Genomic DNA, 18952 nt, shown 5'->3' on the forward strand with positions numbered 1-18952 from the left:
GTGGTTACTATTTTGGGACTTTCAACAAAATAAATACAAAGTTAATGATGAGACTGACCACAAACAAATAGGGGTTTAAAAGATAACAAAGATGGGTTCATTTTGATAATATTTGTATGAAAAGTTTGTGTGTTAATATTGATTAAATAATTTTTTCAAAAAAGGGAAATGTCTATATTTTTGCGATCTTTTTTTTTATGAGGACGACAATGCTGTTGCTTTTATGTAAGGGTTTACCCCGTGTTCCTTAATTATTCTTGGCATTGTGCCAAAAGCTAATCATTTTTCTTATGAAACTGATGAGCAATTGCTTTTTTTTATTCTCTAAGGAGACGTTAGGAATAATAGACGAAATGTCAGGAATAAGTAAGAAAAATAGTGCTGTGTATATATCCCCCTCCTAAAAGAAGAAATACATCCATTGCCTTTAACCTTATTTTTCTTAAGAATATAATCTGGGCTCAAACCAAGAGCCCAGTAGGGAAAGACTATTTTTTACCCACTAAATCAGCCTGCAGCATTTAATGACTTTTCTTCCAAACATTACAATGATATGTGATTGACACAAAGTGTAACCTTTATAGTGTAAGCAGAAGACCATGAACAGCCGTGGTCAATTAACAAGCCGATATTTGGTGAAAAACAAACTCATGAAAAGTAAATTTAAAATTTGACTTATTTTAGGTAGTAGTTCTGAATGGCAAAAAATGCTCTCATTACAGCTGGATATCTTGGATTCAGGACTCCAGAGGTCACAATTACTTCCAGACATCGGAGATTTTAGCAGCCAAAGATACATTACACAATATTCCAATCACATACACTCCAGGATTTTCTCTTGGGCACAGAATATTTTAAATACTAGTGATGCCATGGCACTTTTCACAAGCATAGCTTGCTTCACTGCCCTGGCCCAAATCTTATCTCCTGTAATCATCTTGTACCAAACTACATTCTCTCCTTTAAGACTAACAGATTTATAAATCAGATTTATGAAAACAAATAAACCTGTTAGTCTTTAAGATGTCACCAGACTCCTCCTTGTTTTTGTGGATACAGACTAACACGGCTACCCCTCTGATAATTCTCTCCTTTGTTTCAACTGGATAAGTTCTTGTTCATCTTCCCTTCTAAAGCCACTCCTTGGTTGCTTTCTCTTCTAAAGTGGCTGTTTGTTGCTAGTGGGGAACGACTGCTGCATTCCATCTCAGAGGTGGATGCATTTCAACAGAGGATGGCAAATTGATCCCTGCATCTACAAAGCAAGGCACTTTGGGATGTAATACATTATAGCAGGGGCGGGCAAACTTTTTGGCCTGAGGGCCGCATCGGGTTTCAGAAATTGTATAGAGGGTTGTTTAGGGGAGGCCTGGCCTGGCCTGGCCCCTACCCTATAGCCTCCCCTGCTTCTCGCCCCCAAGACCCCTGCCCCATCCAACCACCTCCCCTCCCTGACCGCCCCTGGAACCTCTGCCCCTGACTGCCCCCCGCTGCCTCATCCAACCCCCCTCTCCTTCCTCCCTCCCCACTCAACCCCCCCGTTCCCTGCCCTTTGACCTCCCCATACCCTATCCACACCCCTGCCCCCTAACCACCACCCTGACCTCCCCTGCCCTCTATCCAACTCCCCCTGCTCCCTTACCACGCTGCCTGGAGCACCGGTAGCTAGTGGTGCTACAGCTGCGCTGCCCAGAGCACCAGGACAGGCAGCCGCACCGCCCGGCTGGAGCCAGCCACGCCACCGGACAGCACAGAGCACAATGTCAGGCCAGGCTCTGTAGTTGCACTGCCCGGCTGTCCAGATCATTGTGCCGGTGGCACAGTGTCCTAAGGCTGCAAGGGAGGGGGGAACAGCGGCGGAGGGGCTGGGGGATAGCCTCCCAGGGCAGGCGCTCAGGGGCCAGGCAGGAGACAGGAGGCCCTAGTTTACCCCACCTCTGCACTAGACCATGATACATTAATGACTAAAAAAGTACCACAAAAATATCTGAATCTGACACAAGGCCCTTTCGTTTGAAGAGATTGGACAACCAGGTACAGCTGGTTTGCCTTCTGCTGCTGCTACTTAGATCAAAGCAGTGATTTCTAAATATGAATTATTGATTTTTTTTTTAAAAAGAAACACAAAACATGGATTGTAAATATGCTCTGGTTTTCTGCATTTTTAGTGAACTTATGAGATCATAGAAGAAAGAGCCTCATTCTCCTCTTGGCTTTTATCCATGCAACTTCATTGACTGAAATTTGATGGAGGCAGGCTACATTCGTGTTTAATTCATTCCTGTGCTTATCACTGAGTGAAATCAAGCTCCAAGAATGGGTATTTAGGACACAAAACCCTGTTTACAGCATACAGTTGGTTGTACTACTATAAACAAGAGGTTTACTAATCAGAGGAGGTACACTTAGAGCAGTGTTAGCTATATTTCCCATTTTAAGGTCCATATTAGAGCATCTCGTGGCAAACCAAAGCACCAGGGCATGGCAATTGCCCATTTTCAACAACACCCACAAAGATGCATGTATTATAGTTATTGTTAACGATGCTCTCAATGCCATTCACCAGGTAAAATAATTTGCGAGTGTTACTCTTTTTGCAACTGCGAAGGAAGTGCACGATTTTAATCGACGATGCTTCCTAATTGTAGTACATTAATTTGATTGGATTGCCTAGTGCTATGGAGACAACGCAATTCCCTTATGCCCTCATTAGACTAAGGTGAACACAATATTTCTAGAAGCCACAATTTTCATTTTCACTGATACCAAGTTAACTGAAAGCACCTCACAGAGTATTATTACAAATATTATGGAGAGTCTTACTGCTTTGGTTAACTGTTCATCAAGTAACTCCAAACCATTATCTCCTCCTCCAGTGCCCTAAAGAAAAAAGAAGAGAAAAGTAACCACAAGAGGAAAAGCTTTAAAAACTAGGAATTAAATTAACATTTGGAGTTGTACTGATGATTCCTCATCATCAGTATAATTCCTTGCACTCCTACTACTTTCCAGTCGTCTCAAAGACATCTGCTGGTGATATACTGCAGCTTTTACCACAGCTAAAGTCAGTCAGCTATGTCACCCAGAAGCCAGGCTGTGTTCTTGTACTGGAAACCCAACAGGAATTAGTTTATGCAGGACATAGCTTCCTTTAAATAAATTATAACCTTCCCATCCCATGAATGTTCAGATCCTGCATCTTAAAATTTATTTTAGTTGACAAAACACTGGCTGAGCCAGCACAGTCTGGATCATGAGGCATATTCATAATATAACCTACCCAGTTTAGAAACCTACACTCTTTAAAAGCAGGACAGGAAAGCTATAAGAAAACTCTGAGGGAAAGAGAAGTTTAAATATTTTGGACACTGAAAAACAAAATAGAAAAAGAAGAGCATGAATATGGCACCAGAATATTTGGATCTTAAAAGATAAATATACAAGGGAATACGGACGACTCTCATAATAGATTTGCACAAGACTAATTTAAAATAAATTTGTTATGACTAATGCAACAAACTTTTGGCATTATCCAGGATGCAGATACAGGATTTGATCAAAGGTTCAGTGAAGTCAATGGGAGTCTATTGACTTCAGTGGGCTTTGCATAAGCCCATAGCATCTTTCTCTTGCTAGCAGACACAGGCACCTTGAAAGTCAACAGTCTTGAGCCTCTTGATTTGCATATCGACTTAAGGTTAGGTTAGGTTTGAGCATCTCCAGCAGGAGATTTTTAAGACTAGATTAGTCTGTTTTCCCTTTTCACAGATATGGAAATAGGGTTTTAAAAGCACAAATATGAAATTATTTGAAAATCAGAATGAAATACTCAACCATGAGTTTCTGAAATTTCCCATCTGTTATTTTGAGAAGGGCTGGGTGGTAAGGGAATTTGGGACTGTTATTGTGCTATGTTATCCAAAACATGCCATCATCCCTCTATTAAACAGAGGTATATATTTACATGCATGTCATAGGGCAACCTTTTTTGGAGTGCCTCCCTGATGCAGGTCATGGCATGATATGGACAGTTTCCCTTCTCAGAGCCACCAGTAATTCCATGCAGGTTTATCTTCTCATTCAGCAATGTGGTTATTAGCAGAACATAGTTGAAAACAGTCCATAATAAGAGTCCCAAACATGTAGTTCATTTCCCATTCCAGTGCAAATGGTCATTAAGATCCCCTGACGTCTCTTCCCATGAGGCTCGATGTATCATATCATGCACCGGTGCCTTCGACCATGCCTAGACTATTGGTCCTCCTCTGGTCCTTGTACCAGGACAGCCACCCAGGCCTTCCAAAAGGAGTGAAAACCTGTTCTTCCCAGCGGGAACCCCCCAGTCTCTCTGCTGGAAAATCATCCTTGCCAGGGGTGCATCTGTCAATTCCTCTGGTCCTCTCATGGCTCTTCTGGATCCAGCTCTCTGGGCATAGAGATGTCAGTGAGTAAGCTCCTCCACTACTTCCCTGCCTTCAACCCTCTCCTGGCCTTGGCTCCAGCTGTTCAGCTTAGAAACATCAGGTAACTTCTTTTTTCCACTGCTCCTCCTCCCTTCAGCCCTGTCCAGCCCTCTGATCCTGGCTCAGGGATGCCAGGCAGCAAATCCCTCTTGCTAATGCCCTGCCTTCAACCCTCTTCCAGGAACCAAACATATAGTGTCTTAACCAATTCCTCTCTCTGCTAGAGAGAGCCCACAGAGAGCTTTCTGCAGGTTTCTCCAGAGAGCTCCTCCAGTCTCCTGATCTTTTCTGACTCTCACCAGGACTCCCCCTGATCCTTTATAGCCCCCAGGTACTGCTCTAATTGGCTAATTAGGAACACTGGCATATTGAGACCCAGTGTAAGCCACTCTGCTGCACAGAGAAACATAAGACATGCATAACAATGCATGGATGAGGTACTCTGGAAATACAAGAGGATTGAATGTATTACAGTGATCTATGTGATTCTTGTGATCAGTCTGCAGCTCATCAAATGCTATAATATGCCAGATGGCGAAGAAGTTGAGGGCAGTGGTGAGCAGCAGCGCCACCATTTAGCAGAAGGCGGCGAAGATGAAGGCCGTGGCGGCGAGAGCAGGCCACACAGCCAGCAGGGTAGCAGGAGAGCGAGGGATGCTGGGCCGGCTCTGGCTCAGGGGCACTGGATCTACTTTATTTACAGGGGACAGTCACCCTATGACAATGCACATACACATCATATATCTCACTCTAACGCTATATAATCATTAGTAGTATTCATATATAGTTTACTTTTTGTACACAATGTTCAGTGTCAACAAGAAACCTAAAGACAAAAAGATTAAAAATGACTTCACTTTCCTGGAAACATGTTCACATTTTAGAGTTATTTTCTGTTAGTTTTTTAATTATTTGCCTCTCTTTACTCTCCTTCCCACTCACGGGTTTAATTGTAACCAGCTGAGCTTACCTATTCTCAGTTTTCTTACTGAGAGTACTTTAAATTCAGGGGAGAAGAAGCAAAAAATAATTATTTTTAGCTAGAGGATAATCACATGGCCACTTCAAGATACCAATTCTTAATCATTCACATAAGTTCTACTAATATAGTGATGATTTGTCTTTTGAAAATAGGTATTATTAGCTGAATTCCATTTGAAAAGAACTGTAACCCCAACTATTTCCTCCTTCTCCCTACGTTTTTTAAACACAAGCTTGTTTTTGATTTTGAAATTATAAAAAGTTGATACCAACTGGTTCTGAAAAGCAATGGAGCAATACATGCTAACAAAGCATCCACAAAATTGAAAAAAAAAAAAAACCCCCAAAAAACAGCAGTACAATACATACTTCTCTTCATGTTTGAAAGAGACAGAAACAAGTGAAGAGATATGAAAGGTCTGCATGATCAGACCCTACGTGGAATTTCTGTCAACTTCAGCTGGAGTTCAACATGTGGTGGGCTTGCAGAATCAAGCCCCCAAAACATATATGGAACCAGTAGGTGACTTTTGCACATGAAATCTGAGGCAATTAACTTTCTTCACAGAACACAGTGAGGCCTCGAGGGTACTCTAAGTGTGATTTAACTTAAATCAAATTAGTGGCTGTAGAAGTGAAAGATAAAATTTCATTTTAACTTAAAGACAACAAATGCCTTCCTACCCTTAGTCTTCCCTGATCACATACACAGACACAAATTCTTCCCAAGCAAAAATGTAACCTATTTTTTTTTGGGGGGGGGGGGGGGGATAGAGAGGGGAAAGAGGAGGTGTGCGCAGATTTCCATTGTGCCACAAAATCCGTCATTTATTATGCAATAAAAATAAAGTTTTTGCAAACGTAGTACAATATGTGATCGAAGCTGCAAAAGCTATTAAGTCAAATTTAGAAAGTCTAAGCTTGTGATTTCCAAGTGGAGTTGTGTAACATTGCCCAAAATAGTTCTGATATTCTAAGAGTGAGAACACAGAATGTATTTATTGTATGCATATGTATAAAAGATTCTCTTTCAGGAAACTACTATTCCCTTTCATGGGAACATAAGTTGGTATATTATGTACATTAAATATCTCACTTAAAAAACTGGGAAGACATTGTAATCTTTAGGTTACTTTTGATTTCATTTTTACATAGTCCCGGCACACATAGTTCCAGAGAAGAGCAATAGCTGAACTATGCAGTCTTTGAACTACTGTAACTGTTTTCAATTATATTTGGAAGATTTATAATGGGCACAGTGAGCTTTTCATGTATTAGACACCACATTTCAATAATACAGACTGATAAAAATATGAAAAGAACTGGCTTCATTTTTTGAATACCTAAATATAATGTACTCTAGCATGATGACATGACAAGCCATGCATAGCCCTTTAAGCTATACCCAATAACTTAGGTTGTACTTGTAACAACATGGCATGGTGCAGGTGTCATTCTACAAACAAAACAGCCTCGTGGTTGGATGGAGACAAACCAATCTTGACAAGTAGTCAGGAGAGCCAGGACATGTCTAAAATGGGAAGGACGAGTTCAGCTGGTGCTCTCCTCACCAAAGCTCCCCAAAAAGGTTATTGAGTAACAACACACTCAGCCAATGAAATGTAAGATGGAAACATTACATCATCAGAACAAATTTTCAATGACAAATAAGTGATTTTAAGAGCAAAGAACTATTGCCTGACAATTTCAAAGTGTTGTTCTCACTTGATTACCATTTTTGTGAGTGTCATTTACTCCCACCTGACATGTCATATACAGTACACATACCACATGTGTGACACATGCCGCAACATTTTGCAGCTTCATCTTCTATTTTAGATAAATCAATCTTGTCCCTGGGTGTTTGCCCACACATGGTGCTTCGAACTGGAAAACTGCACCCCCCATGCTCCTTCTGGAAGCTTTAAAAGATGACAAATTAAGTTCATAAATATATCTTAGTTTATTTCTGCTTTGAACAGCTTTTTATCTTTTGAAATTTCAAAGTGCTGGTCTTCTGAGGAAAACGAGTCAGGTTTCCTTTGACATAACAGGAGCAAGATATAACTGTCACGGAGGAAAATACTATATTTATGTCTCCACGTAATCCATGCATTGCTTTATGGAACTACGGTCTACTAAGGAGTGTTACAAATCCAGTTAATGCTTCTGCATGCTGTATTTTGTGTTTGGTTCTGTGATTGAGCTGACAGATGTGGAAAGGCACATAAAAGTCTCTAAAGTAAATGTATACATATGCTGATTAGCTCAGCTTATTTCTGCTAAAGCTGGCATCAACCTGAGCTTAATTCTTTTCCTCCAGATAATGTTGTTTGGCTTGATGTGTGTTTTCTTACACTAATTTCACACATTCTGGGGCTCAATAACATGAAAACAGAAAACATTGGGATACCATGTTAGTGCATGAGCTCGTACTCAGTCATCTCCCTACAGACAAGAGAGATGATATAGCTGAAAAAGACATGTAAGTTAACTACTCCATTTCAAGGTCACAACTCAAACCCACAGCATTTGAGTTTTCTGCATTCAAACATCAGTGCCTCTCGTGAGATCTGTGATTCACCTAATGTCACTCAGGGCCATCTGATCCCATCACAGCTTGTCATAAACAGATAGTTAAGGGTTAATGTCTCTTCTACCTGTAAAGGGTTAAGAAGCTCAGTAAACCTGGCTGACACCTGACCAGAGGACTAATAGGGGGACAAGATACTTTCAAATCTTGGTGGAGGGAAGTCTTTGTTTGTGCTTTTTGTTTTGTTCGTTGTTCGCTATTGGGACTAAAAGGGACCAAACGTACATCCAGGCTCTCCAAATCTTTCTAAATCAGTCTCTCGTGTTTTAAACTTGTAAGTAAATCAGCCAGACGAGGCGTGTTAGTCTGATGTTTGTTTTCTCAACTTGTAAATATTTCTTTTTGCTGGAAGGATTTTACCTCTGTTTGCTGTAACTTTGAACCTAAGGCTAGAGGGGATTTCTTCTGGGCTATATGAATCTGAGTACCCTGTAAAACATTCTCCATCCTGATTTTACAGAGATAATTTTTACCTTTCCTTCTTTAATTAAAAGCTTTCTTTTTAAGAACCTAATTAATTTTTCCTTGTTTAAGATCCAAGGAGATTGAGTCTGGACTCCCCAGGAATTGGTGGGGGGAAAGGAGGGGGAATGGTTAATTACTCCTTGTTTTAAGATCCAAGGGGTTTGGATCTGTGTTCCCCAGGGAATTGGTGAAGTCCCTCAAGGCAGCCCAGGGAGGGGAAAGTTTTGGGGGTACCGGTAGTGCCCCAGACACTGAAATTTCTGGGTGGTGGCAGTGTTACCAGATCTAAGCTAGTAATTAAGCTTAGAAGTGTTCATGCAGGTCCCCACATTTGTACCCTAAAGTTCAGAGTGGGGAAAAAAACCTTGACACATATATACTGTCTTTCTCCAAAATGTGGGCCTGGCTTTCAAAGATACACATGAAATGACATGAGACTAAGTTCCATAGGATCATACACGAGTCATATTTGTACAAATGAGCACACTGAACATAGGTTTAAATAATAGATTTTGCACATATTAGACATATATTCTTGAGTATCGTGAATAGGGAAAGCCAAATTTCAAAGAAGTACCTTGCGGTTCCAAAGTTCACATATGGGCCTGCGAATCATCGGACAAATGTAACAGTACTTCAGAAAAATTGATATTCCAGTACTGAAAACTTCTAGTTGTTCTCTAATATTCCTAAAAAAGCTTGGGCGATATAGATTTCTTGATCTTCTACATTTCCTATCTCCTGTAGATAGAAGACCATAATAAAGAATGCTGTACTCACATGAGCATCAACTACCGTGAGCAGAAAATGGAGGACAGAGGACTTAATGAAGCAGGACAACAAGGGCTTGGATCCACTGGTTCTATTAATACTATCTAGTGTACAAAGAGCTACAAAACGTGCCTGACAGAAGTGGAACTGCTATGTAATAATGTTACGAATAGTGAGCTGTAATAATTTTATGACCTTTGTCTGTGATCTGGACAGTGAGGGTAAGTTGTTGTAAACTGGGGTTATAGATCTTTCCTATGTGAATGCATTGATCTACTAAGAGAGGAAGAACCAGCAAGCAACACAGTGGCTTCCCAAATAAGAACATCTAGGTCATCACTTGAAAGATAATGGAGAAAGTTGTTAGCTTTATAGATTCTGTGTCCTGCCACCAACATGCTATAAGCCTTGTTTTTCAGGAGCTGCCCAGGGAGTGTCAGCGAGCTCTGACAGAAAGACAAGGTAACACAGTGGACAGCTCTGCAGAAAAGCCTATAGGCAGTCAGACATTCCAAAGTCTCCACATGGCAGATGGTCGAACATCTGGAAAACAGGCATGCATATAGGCCGTTTTATTGTTTTTAAGATCTGTTTTTCCTCATATGCTTTTGTTCTAAATAAAACAATACTTTGCTTTAAGAAGGCTGTTTGATCAATGATTACAACTGTCACTGCTGCGTAGGGTGTGAAACTGTAAAGTCTGAGCCTAAGGTCCAGTCTACACTACAGAGTTAAGTTGACATAAGGCAGCTTATTTCGACCTAACAATGTCAGTATAGACACTCCCAGCCTTGCTCCTGCCAGTGTAAGTGTCCTACTACTCTGACATAACTCCACCTCCGTAAGAGGCGTAAGGTTTACGCCAGTGTAATTAGGGCAACACAGTGTCTGTGGAGAGACAACATTCCTTACACCAGCTGTTGGCTGTCATGTCAATGTCACAGCTCTGTCGGAGCCATGAAATTGGGAAAAGCTGCTGGCTCCCGGCTCCCCAGCTGGTCTGCTTCCAGGTGTCAACTCCAAGGCGAGCTACCACCCAGGCTCCCAGCTTGGCCTGCTGCCCCTGGGTTCCCAGCTCCCCACGAGGAGCACAACAGCTGACTGGACTCTGGGTGAGGCTTCCCCCCCACACTCTCAGTTGGGAGCACAGAGGCAAGAAATCCCAGGGCCGCCCAGAGGATTCAGGGGGCCTGGGGCAAAGCAGTTTTGGGGGCCCCTTCCATAAAAAAAAGTTGCAATACTATAGGAGGCCCCTGTGGGGCCTGGGGCAAATTGCCCCACTTGCCCCCCCTCTCGCGGTCCTGCCACTTATACCTGATTATCAGTGATTTCAGTGGTCACTTAACAAAACAAAAGACTATCTATGGAGCGTAATCAGCTCTGTCTTTAAACAGTGGAAAGGGGCAGGTCAAATAGTACCTGTGACTCAGGCAGACCAGCAAGCAAAACACCTGTCCCCACCCTCTCTCTTGATGTTCTCAATCAGCACAGGCTAATTACAGTTCTATTGCCTTTTACTTGTAAAATAAGAACAACATTTCATTCCCACCTCCCTCACCCCCGGCATTCAAGTGATTTGTAACCCAACCCCAGCCAAAATCTATCACTTGGGCAACACAGATCTGTTTGCTGGATACCTAGGTAGATTAGGTTAAATGTAAATAAAATCTGGTCCTGAAGCCTTTCCCCCAGTCCCCAGCTCATCACTTGCTGTCAGGAGAGCTCATTTAGACTTTGCTTACAAATCATAACTTGGCCAACGTCACCGAAATGAATGCACTGGCATCGTCATAAAAACAAAAGATGTATAAGGAAGCTAGTCTATGTTCATACTTTTCAAATCTATTATACTTTTTCAGATACATGTATTTTATCATACACTTTATATGCTTTTAAAGTATGTATTAATGTCTCAATTTCAATTCAAATTTCCAAACAATCACTAAATTGGCAACATTGCACATAATTAATTCACAAAACTGGGTGGAGGGGTGTTTGGGGAAATGTTGGTGGGTGTAGGGGGTGTGTGTAGGGAAATCCCTGAACCACTCTAAACATAGAAGGCTTCAGGTTGTGTGGACACATTTTCATCTTGGCCATTTCAGAAACAGAGGCAAAGGATTTCCCCCCCTCTTCACTGGGACAGCCCTGGATTCTTTTTGGATTTCCTTTCTAGTAAATACTGAGAGTACAGGAAAGTGAATGTAGTGAGTGCAGGACAACTTTTAGTTTGGCAATTCATGACTGGAATCAAGCCATGTCGGTTCAGCCATGGTCTCAGCAGCCAGATTAGTTTTAGATCATGCAGACTTCAGATTTGGATATTGGACCAGTGATGTCTATTGTGCTTGGACAGTTCTAGTTTAATGTGCCTAAGTACACTTTGCATGATCTTACTGGCCCAATGAAGGGATCTGGTAAGTCAGAAATATGTTAACAATTGGTAAACAGACAATTACAAAATATATAATTAACCAATAACCAGAGTCCCAAAGGTGGACTGTCATAACAGCTATCCTGCCCTTCAACATCTTTTTGTTAAAAAAAAAAAATCATTTAAAAAGATTACATGGGAAAATATAATGAAAGAATAAAAAGCAAGTATCTTGAACTCATCTTGATATCCCCAGATAATTTTGCATGCCATGTAATCATATACTGATCTCTGGCCACTGTAATACTCTACGCATTTTACAACAGCGAGAGGTAAGCTGCAGTACTGAGCCACAAATCTCAATGTTCTTGTGTCAAAAAGGAAATGGAAAAGTATAAATTTAACATGACTTCTTTAATCCTGAAAGCAGGACCTCATTCTCTCCTCTTCCCAGGAGGAAGCAGGAGAGCAACCATTCTCACTGCCAGATCCCTGCACCACATCAAGGCATCATCTTACCTAACTAGCCCCTGGCAACCTAACTTCTACACCTTTGTTAAAAAAGAACTCCTATTTGAAAATATATTGCATAATAAATAAATAATACATGTAAAGATAAATAAATGTAAGCATAATAAAGCTCAAAGATAGGGCAACAATATTCCTGTAAGTTCATCATAGGGACAGAACTATTTAAGGTTGTGTAATTTGGACAGTGGTAAGAAAACCAACAATGCAGAATAGATGGTAAATCTATTCTGTTCACACTTTAGAGGGTGTAGTAAACAAAAGAAATAAACTTGAAACCCATTGTTACTATTAACTAGTATGAGAAAGCCATTGCAGGCAAGTCCATCTGTCTTTTTCTTCCAAGACATTTCAGGAACAAGAAACCCAAGTAAAATGGTTATGTGTGAACCCCTGAAGTAAGGCGGTACCATGAACCCTCGGTCTTGCCTGTAGGCCCTAAAAGGAGCTTACTGGACATTTATTTGTTTTGTTTCTTTTCCAGTGTTGAGACTCATTTACAGACCATGTCAATTATGTTTTTACAGCACCCAGCACAAGGTCTTTTAGTTTGCTTGGGGCCTCTGGTACCTTAGTAAAGTAATAAATAATAATATGGTTCATTAATGCTTTAATTGACCACATGTTGTAACTTAATTTTGCAAAGCTTGCTTTTTAAAGATAATTTTACAAAACTCACTCTATAAAGCTTCCGGAAGTTTTAGGCCTTTATTTTATTATATGCCCCCTCATTCCCCTAGCACCGCCCGGCCCTGTGGAAACACTGCCCCCGCCCCCCAGCGCCGCCCGCCTTGCAGAAACAGACCTCCTTCCTCAGCGCCACCCTGTCGAAACAGCTGTGGGCCAAAGAGGAAGGTTTGGGGGGGGGGGAGAAACAGCACACATAGGCAAAAGAAATATTCCATTCTATGCATGCGAAAGAAGTGGGCTGTAGCCCATGAAAGCTTATGTTGAAATAAATTGTTAGTCTCTAAAGTGCCACAAGTACTCCTGTTCTTTTTGCAGATACAGACTAACCCGGCTGCTACTCTGAAACCTGGCACAAATAGGGTGGCCAGATCAGAGCAGTAAAATAGGACCCACCCCCTCCCCACTCGACCCCACCATCACACCTCTTCACGCCCTAGTCCTCCACTGACTTGCTGCGTCCCTCCTAGTCAGTCCCCCCCACAACTCACCTCCTTTCACTTTCTCCCTCCCCTGCCAGAAACCTCTATGCCTGCCCCTAGAACCCTGCTGGCTCACTGCTTGCCTCTTTGTCCACCTGCCACTTGCCCACCGCTCGCCCCCGACTTGCCGCTGCACCCCCCCCCCCCCCGAGTATATAACCTCATTCAAAGACCCAGGGGGTCACTATATTACTGCACACAGCAATCAATCAGTGCAGTTGTAGGTAAATCTCTGCATTATGCACTTTTGTATAACTTTTACATGACTTTGTATTGAACCTGGTAATATGTTATAGTGGGCCCCAAGGTAGTATAATTAAAGTAAAAGAAAAATGTCTCATTGCTAGAAGTGGAATGAGATCTTCCTCCACTTTGTAATCAATTGCCCTATTGAATGAATGAGGTGTGAATGAGGAAGGTGTGAATGAGGAAGGTGTGGAAGGCAAGGCACCCTCCACGAGACAGCAGTGCAACCTGGGGGACGGGGTGGGACCCCAGAACAGCCTGGAAGAGAGCCCACCACCCAGCCTAGTCCATCCCAGACCAGGACTGAGAGCAGTAATGTTCGAGGAGTGGCTGGGGACGGAGTCTGGGTGCTGGGTGCAGTCTCTGGGCTGGGGCACGGGGGGGGACCCCAGTGAGAACAGCAGGCTGGAAGACTAGACTGAACCCACCACCCCCTTCCTAGTCCATCCCAGAGCCCAGGACTGAAAGCAATGTGCCCCTACCCCCAGGCCACCTGCTTCCACTCCTGGCCTCTCCCAGCACTGCTAGTGATTCTGTGTGGCTGCATCAGGTGGGATTTCAAGTGGACCCTGTCACGGAGTCCCCGGGCGATGCTCTGGAACTGCTCCCCACTAAGCCAGTCAGGACTTTGGGAGCCTCCTCTCCCTTGGAGCAGACTTGTTCAGGGCAAGAAGCTCACACGTCTTCACCTCCTGGGTCTCTCCTTGGAGCATTCAGCATCCTCTGCCCCTCCGTGTGCTTCCCACAGCGAGCCCACCCAGGCGGGGTCCTGGGGAAGCCACAGGGTCCTGCACCCCCACTTTGCAGTCAGATGTGACTCTTAGCCAGTAAAACAGAGGTTTATTCGATGACAGGAACAGGGTCTAAAACAGAGCTTGTAGATACAGCGAACCTGACCCCTCGGCCGGGTCCATTCTGGGGGGCAGTGAGCCAGACCCCTAGGTCTGCACTTTACTCCTCTATCCCCAGCAGCTCCAGACTGACACCCCCTCCAGCCCCTCCTCTCTGCTCAGCTCCTTTCCCGGGCCAGGAGGTCACCTGATCCTTTGTCTCCAACACCTTCAGACAGTTGGCACCTTTGCAGAAGAGGGGCCCAGCCAGGCCATCAGTTGCTAGGAGACAGAGTGCCAGCATTTAGGTCGGTGCACTGGCCCTTTGCTCTGCAGCAATTATCACACACCTTATCCCACTCCCACCTAGATACTTAAGAACTGCCTAGGGGACACTGAGGCACCAACACAGTATTCAGAGCAAACATTAAGAACAGTCCCAGTTCATCACAGCCCCTCAACCCTCTGCTAAATTCACCCCTGTTTTGCGACCACTCCCCCCCCCCCCCCCGCAAGCTGGTCTATTTTATTGTTGCAGGGCAAATGAAGGAGCCATAGTTTAATGGAAATTTTCAGCCCCTACAGCGGTCTTGCAGCAGGGAAAACAGAGTTGATGGGAAGGGAACTGGTTTGGATAGGAGCCCCAGTCCCCTTCCTTTCCAAAATAATTTGGAAAGGGAATTAGATCACGCCGTGCCTCAGTTTCCCCTTCTGCAGGGAGATAGGGGGGAGATAAAAGTCTCAGCCTGCCGTGCCATATTGCAGACCGGGGCTTTTTTCTGGGTTACAATTACATGTCATGATCCCAACTTTAGTTCTGAAACAGACCCACCCAGGCAGGCACAAACTCACCCTCAAACAGCAACACCCTGAAAACCACAACACCACCCCAATATTACAAACCTAGGGGGAAATCACAGGGTCAAACACTCACGGTTGGAAGTCCCAGCAGCTGTTCAGGGTGAGTGAGGTCACTGAGAGATTATTCCATCCTGTCAGTCTCCCACCGGACCAGAAGAAGCTGTCTCCTCCAGGTGAGCAGGTACGCGTTTCCCCCCACCCCAGCGGCTGGCTCTGCCTCAGCTCAGCGTCTCTGGTTGCCTAGCTGCTGCTGCTGCTTCCGGGAGACAGAACTGCTTCGGCCAGCGGGACCCCATCAGGGGAGTATCAGACACAGTCACACAGTTGCGGCCGGGGGCCCCTGCGGGGCCCGGGGCAAATTGCCCCACTTGCCCCCCCCTCTGGGCGGCCCTGAGAAATCCTGTGGGGGTAGCTGGGCTCCAGAGCTGAAAGCTCTGGCTCTCAGCCCCACCCTCCCGGCCCTTTCACTCAGTGGAAGCACTCCTGGTAAGGACGTGCACCACAGACAGAAGGAGGGTAGTGGGGACATCGGGGCAATTTCAGATTGTAGTGTAGACATGCCCTAAGTCAGACCCACTGAAGTAACCATGGGGACTACAACTGAGCATCTGCGCTGAGAGTAGGAGAATCAAATGATTCCACGCTGAGAGACAAGTGACTGCCAGAAGCCAGAGACCTGCAGGAGGTGCACTTAGAGACACTAAAAGAGGTCAGAGGTACAGTCTGTCCAGTATAACTGTGACAGTGACATCTGTGGTGTGACTCACAGGACGGCAGATAACGTGTACAAACAATTATTTTTTTTTTTTAACTGAAACCAAATTAGGAATGAAATCCATCTGGAGAACCTTCCTTTCTGCTCTTACTTGATGGAAGAGAAATCTCACATTATCAGCATGATCTCCCTCCCCAGTAAGGATGTCTGCCACATTCAGGAGAACTCTTCAGACGTGAGAGCTGCTTCAGGGGACCTGGGAGACGTTGAGCCCAGTGAGAGAAGGGAGTGACCAGATACATTGTATAGCAATTTAAAAGCTTTTCTTTCATAGACCACTCGACTCAGGACAAACCTTTTATATATTTTACATACATATGTACACACATACATACATACACACACACACACATACACTGAATTCCTATTTAAATTGAGCAGAAAGTAATTTCTCTCCATGAAGCAATAAACCACCATGAAGATTTGGGCATGAGACCAGATTTGCTTCTGAACATGAAATCCCTATGGGCCTTTAGGTCACCAGTGAAACGCCCTGGAAAATTTAATTAAAGTGGGTTCCAGGAAGAACTATGAGGCTGATATAGTTAATCAGCTATTACTAAATAAGAGAGTGTGTTAACATAGAAGTGTCTCATAAGCATGACATGCCCAATTCTGCAATGAAAGTTACATATTTCAGTGACCTTGCTACAATAAAAGTAATATGGTAACCAGATGACAACTAACACCATTTCTAGCTATTCTTAAATACATTTTTGGGGGGTAAAATTATTTCCTGCCTTTCCTCAAGGAAACATTATTATTACTGGATCCACAAAAAAACCCTGATGCTACTCATTTTAAAAATGACTATATTTTCTCAGAATGAAATTATTATGAACTAATCAGCAAAAGTGGAATCAGCTAACCCCTGTATATATGAACTAGGTTTCAAACTATTTGAGAACCAAAACATCTGCCCAATGCACAAACTATTTTATACAAACAATATTAGAATAATTTTAAATGTAATTTTATTGGGGGAGGAAGAGGAGATGAGACTTGATAATATCTCAAAAGTGAATGAGCAAACAATAATTGGATAGCAAGAGCGTGACATTTATGAGGTATTTCATAATATTAGTAAATCCTCAACTGAAGCAAAGAAGTGTGTTTTGTTTTTCCATACATAAAGAGCAACCTTACATTTTCATCCAGAATGTCCTTAATAGAAAATAAAGAGAACAACCAAAACAAGAAAAAGCCAGATTTTCATAGACAGCACACAGCGTTTGAGTCACTTTGGAATAAGGGGCCCACAAAATACAGACTCCGGCTGTATCTGTTGATGGACATTCTCTCCACTTAAAATGCAGTTTACAGAAAAGAAATCGTAACAGGAACAAGGAATATTTACCAGAGTCAGCATTCACCTTCAGTCCCCACAGACTGATACCTGGGATAATACAGTTGTTCTAATTAAATGAAGGGAAACTATTGTGGTATTCCAAATACCTCTGACAACTCTGGGTAAACGATTTTTTTCAGGGGCAATTTAAGACACTGTATAATTCAATAGTTGTAATAGGTTTTTCCCTTGAATAAATAAAGAGAGGGTGAGCTTACAGGAGCCCCGAAAAATCTGCATCCAAGTTAACATATAACTAGGGCTTATCAAGCGATTAAAATAATTAACTGTGATTAATCACACTGTTAAACAATAATAGAATACTATTAATACATTTATTTAATGTTTACCACATTTTCAAATATATTGATTTCAATTACAACACAGAATAAAGTGTTCAGTGCTCACTTTATATTTATTTTTATTATATTTGCATTGTAAAAATAACATAGCATTTTTCAATTCACTTAATACAAGTACTGTAGTGCAATCTCGATCATGAAAGTTGAACTTACAAATGTAGAATTATGCACAAAAATAACTGCATTCAAAAATAAAGCAACGTAAAACTTTAGCGCCTACAAGTCCATTCAGTCATACTTTTTGTTCAGCCAATTGCTCAAACAAGTTTATTTACATTTGCAGGAGATAATGCTGCCCACTTCTTGTTCACAATGTCACCTGGAAGCGAGAACAGGAGTTTGCATGGCACTGTTGTAGCCAATGTTGCAATATATTTATGTGCCGGATGCACTAAAGATTCACATGTCCCTTCATGCTTCAACCACCATTCCAGAGGATGTGTGTCCATGCTGATGATGGGTTCTGCTCGATAATGGTCCAAAGCAGTGCAGACCAATGCATGTTCATTTTCATCATGTGAGTCAGATGCCACCAGCTGAAAGCTGATTTTCTTTATTGGTGGTTCATTTTTTGTAGATTCCACATCGAAGTGTTGCTCTTTTAAGACTTCTGAAAGCATGCTCCACATCCCATCCCGATCAGATTTTGGAAGGCACTTCAGATTCTTAAATCTTGGGTTGAGTACTGCAGCTACCTTTAGAAATCTCACATTGGTATCTTCTTTGCGTTTTGTCAAATCTGCTGTGAAAGTGTTATTAAAACGAACAATAAGTGCTGGGCCATCATTCAAGACTGCTATAACATGAAATATATGGCAGAACGCAGGTAAAACAGAACAAGAGACACAGAATTCTCCCCCGAGGAGTTCGGTAACAAATTTAATTAACACATTACTTTTTTTTAACAAGTGTCATCAGCATGGAAGCACGTCCTCTGAAATGGTGGCCAAAGCATGAAGGGGCATACAAATGTTTAGCATATCTGGCACATAAATACTTTGCAATACTGGCTACAGAAGTGCCATGCGAACATCTGTTCTCACTTTCAGGTGACACTGTAAATAAGAAGCAGTCAGCAGTATCTCCCATAAATGTAAATAAACTTGTTTCTCTTAGTGATTCGCTGAACGAGAAGTAGGACTGAGTGGACTTGTAAGCTCTCAAGTTTTGCATTGTTTTGTTTTTG

The 18952-nt window shown here is 42.6% G+C and overlaps 1 protein-coding gene across 3 annotated transcripts in view; it reads right to left on the reverse strand.

The window, feature by feature from the left end:
• Positions 1-18952, reverse strand: part of ADAMTSL1 (ADAMTS like 1) — a 684387-nt gene that overhangs the window by 278843 nt on the left and 386592 nt on the right. For 2 of the 3 annotated variants that reach the window (XM_075067313.1, XM_075067312.1), the window contains exon 3: positions 2824-2880. The exons of the other annotated variant lie outside the window; for it this stretch is intronic. In XM_075067313.1, coding sequence (XP_074923414.1) covers positions 2824-2880 — 57 coding nt within the window. The remainder of the gene's footprint in view (positions 1-2823; positions 2881-18952) is intronic. 3 annotated transcript variants of the gene reach the window in all.

Source organism: Chelonoidis abingdonii, chromosome 6 (genome assembly GCF_003597395.2).
Source record: "Chelonoidis abingdonii isolate Lonesome George chromosome 6, CheloAbing_2.0, whole genome shotgun sequence".
Taxonomy (NCBI): domain Eukaryota; kingdom Metazoa; phylum Chordata; order Testudines; family Testudinidae; genus Chelonoidis; species Chelonoidis abingdonii.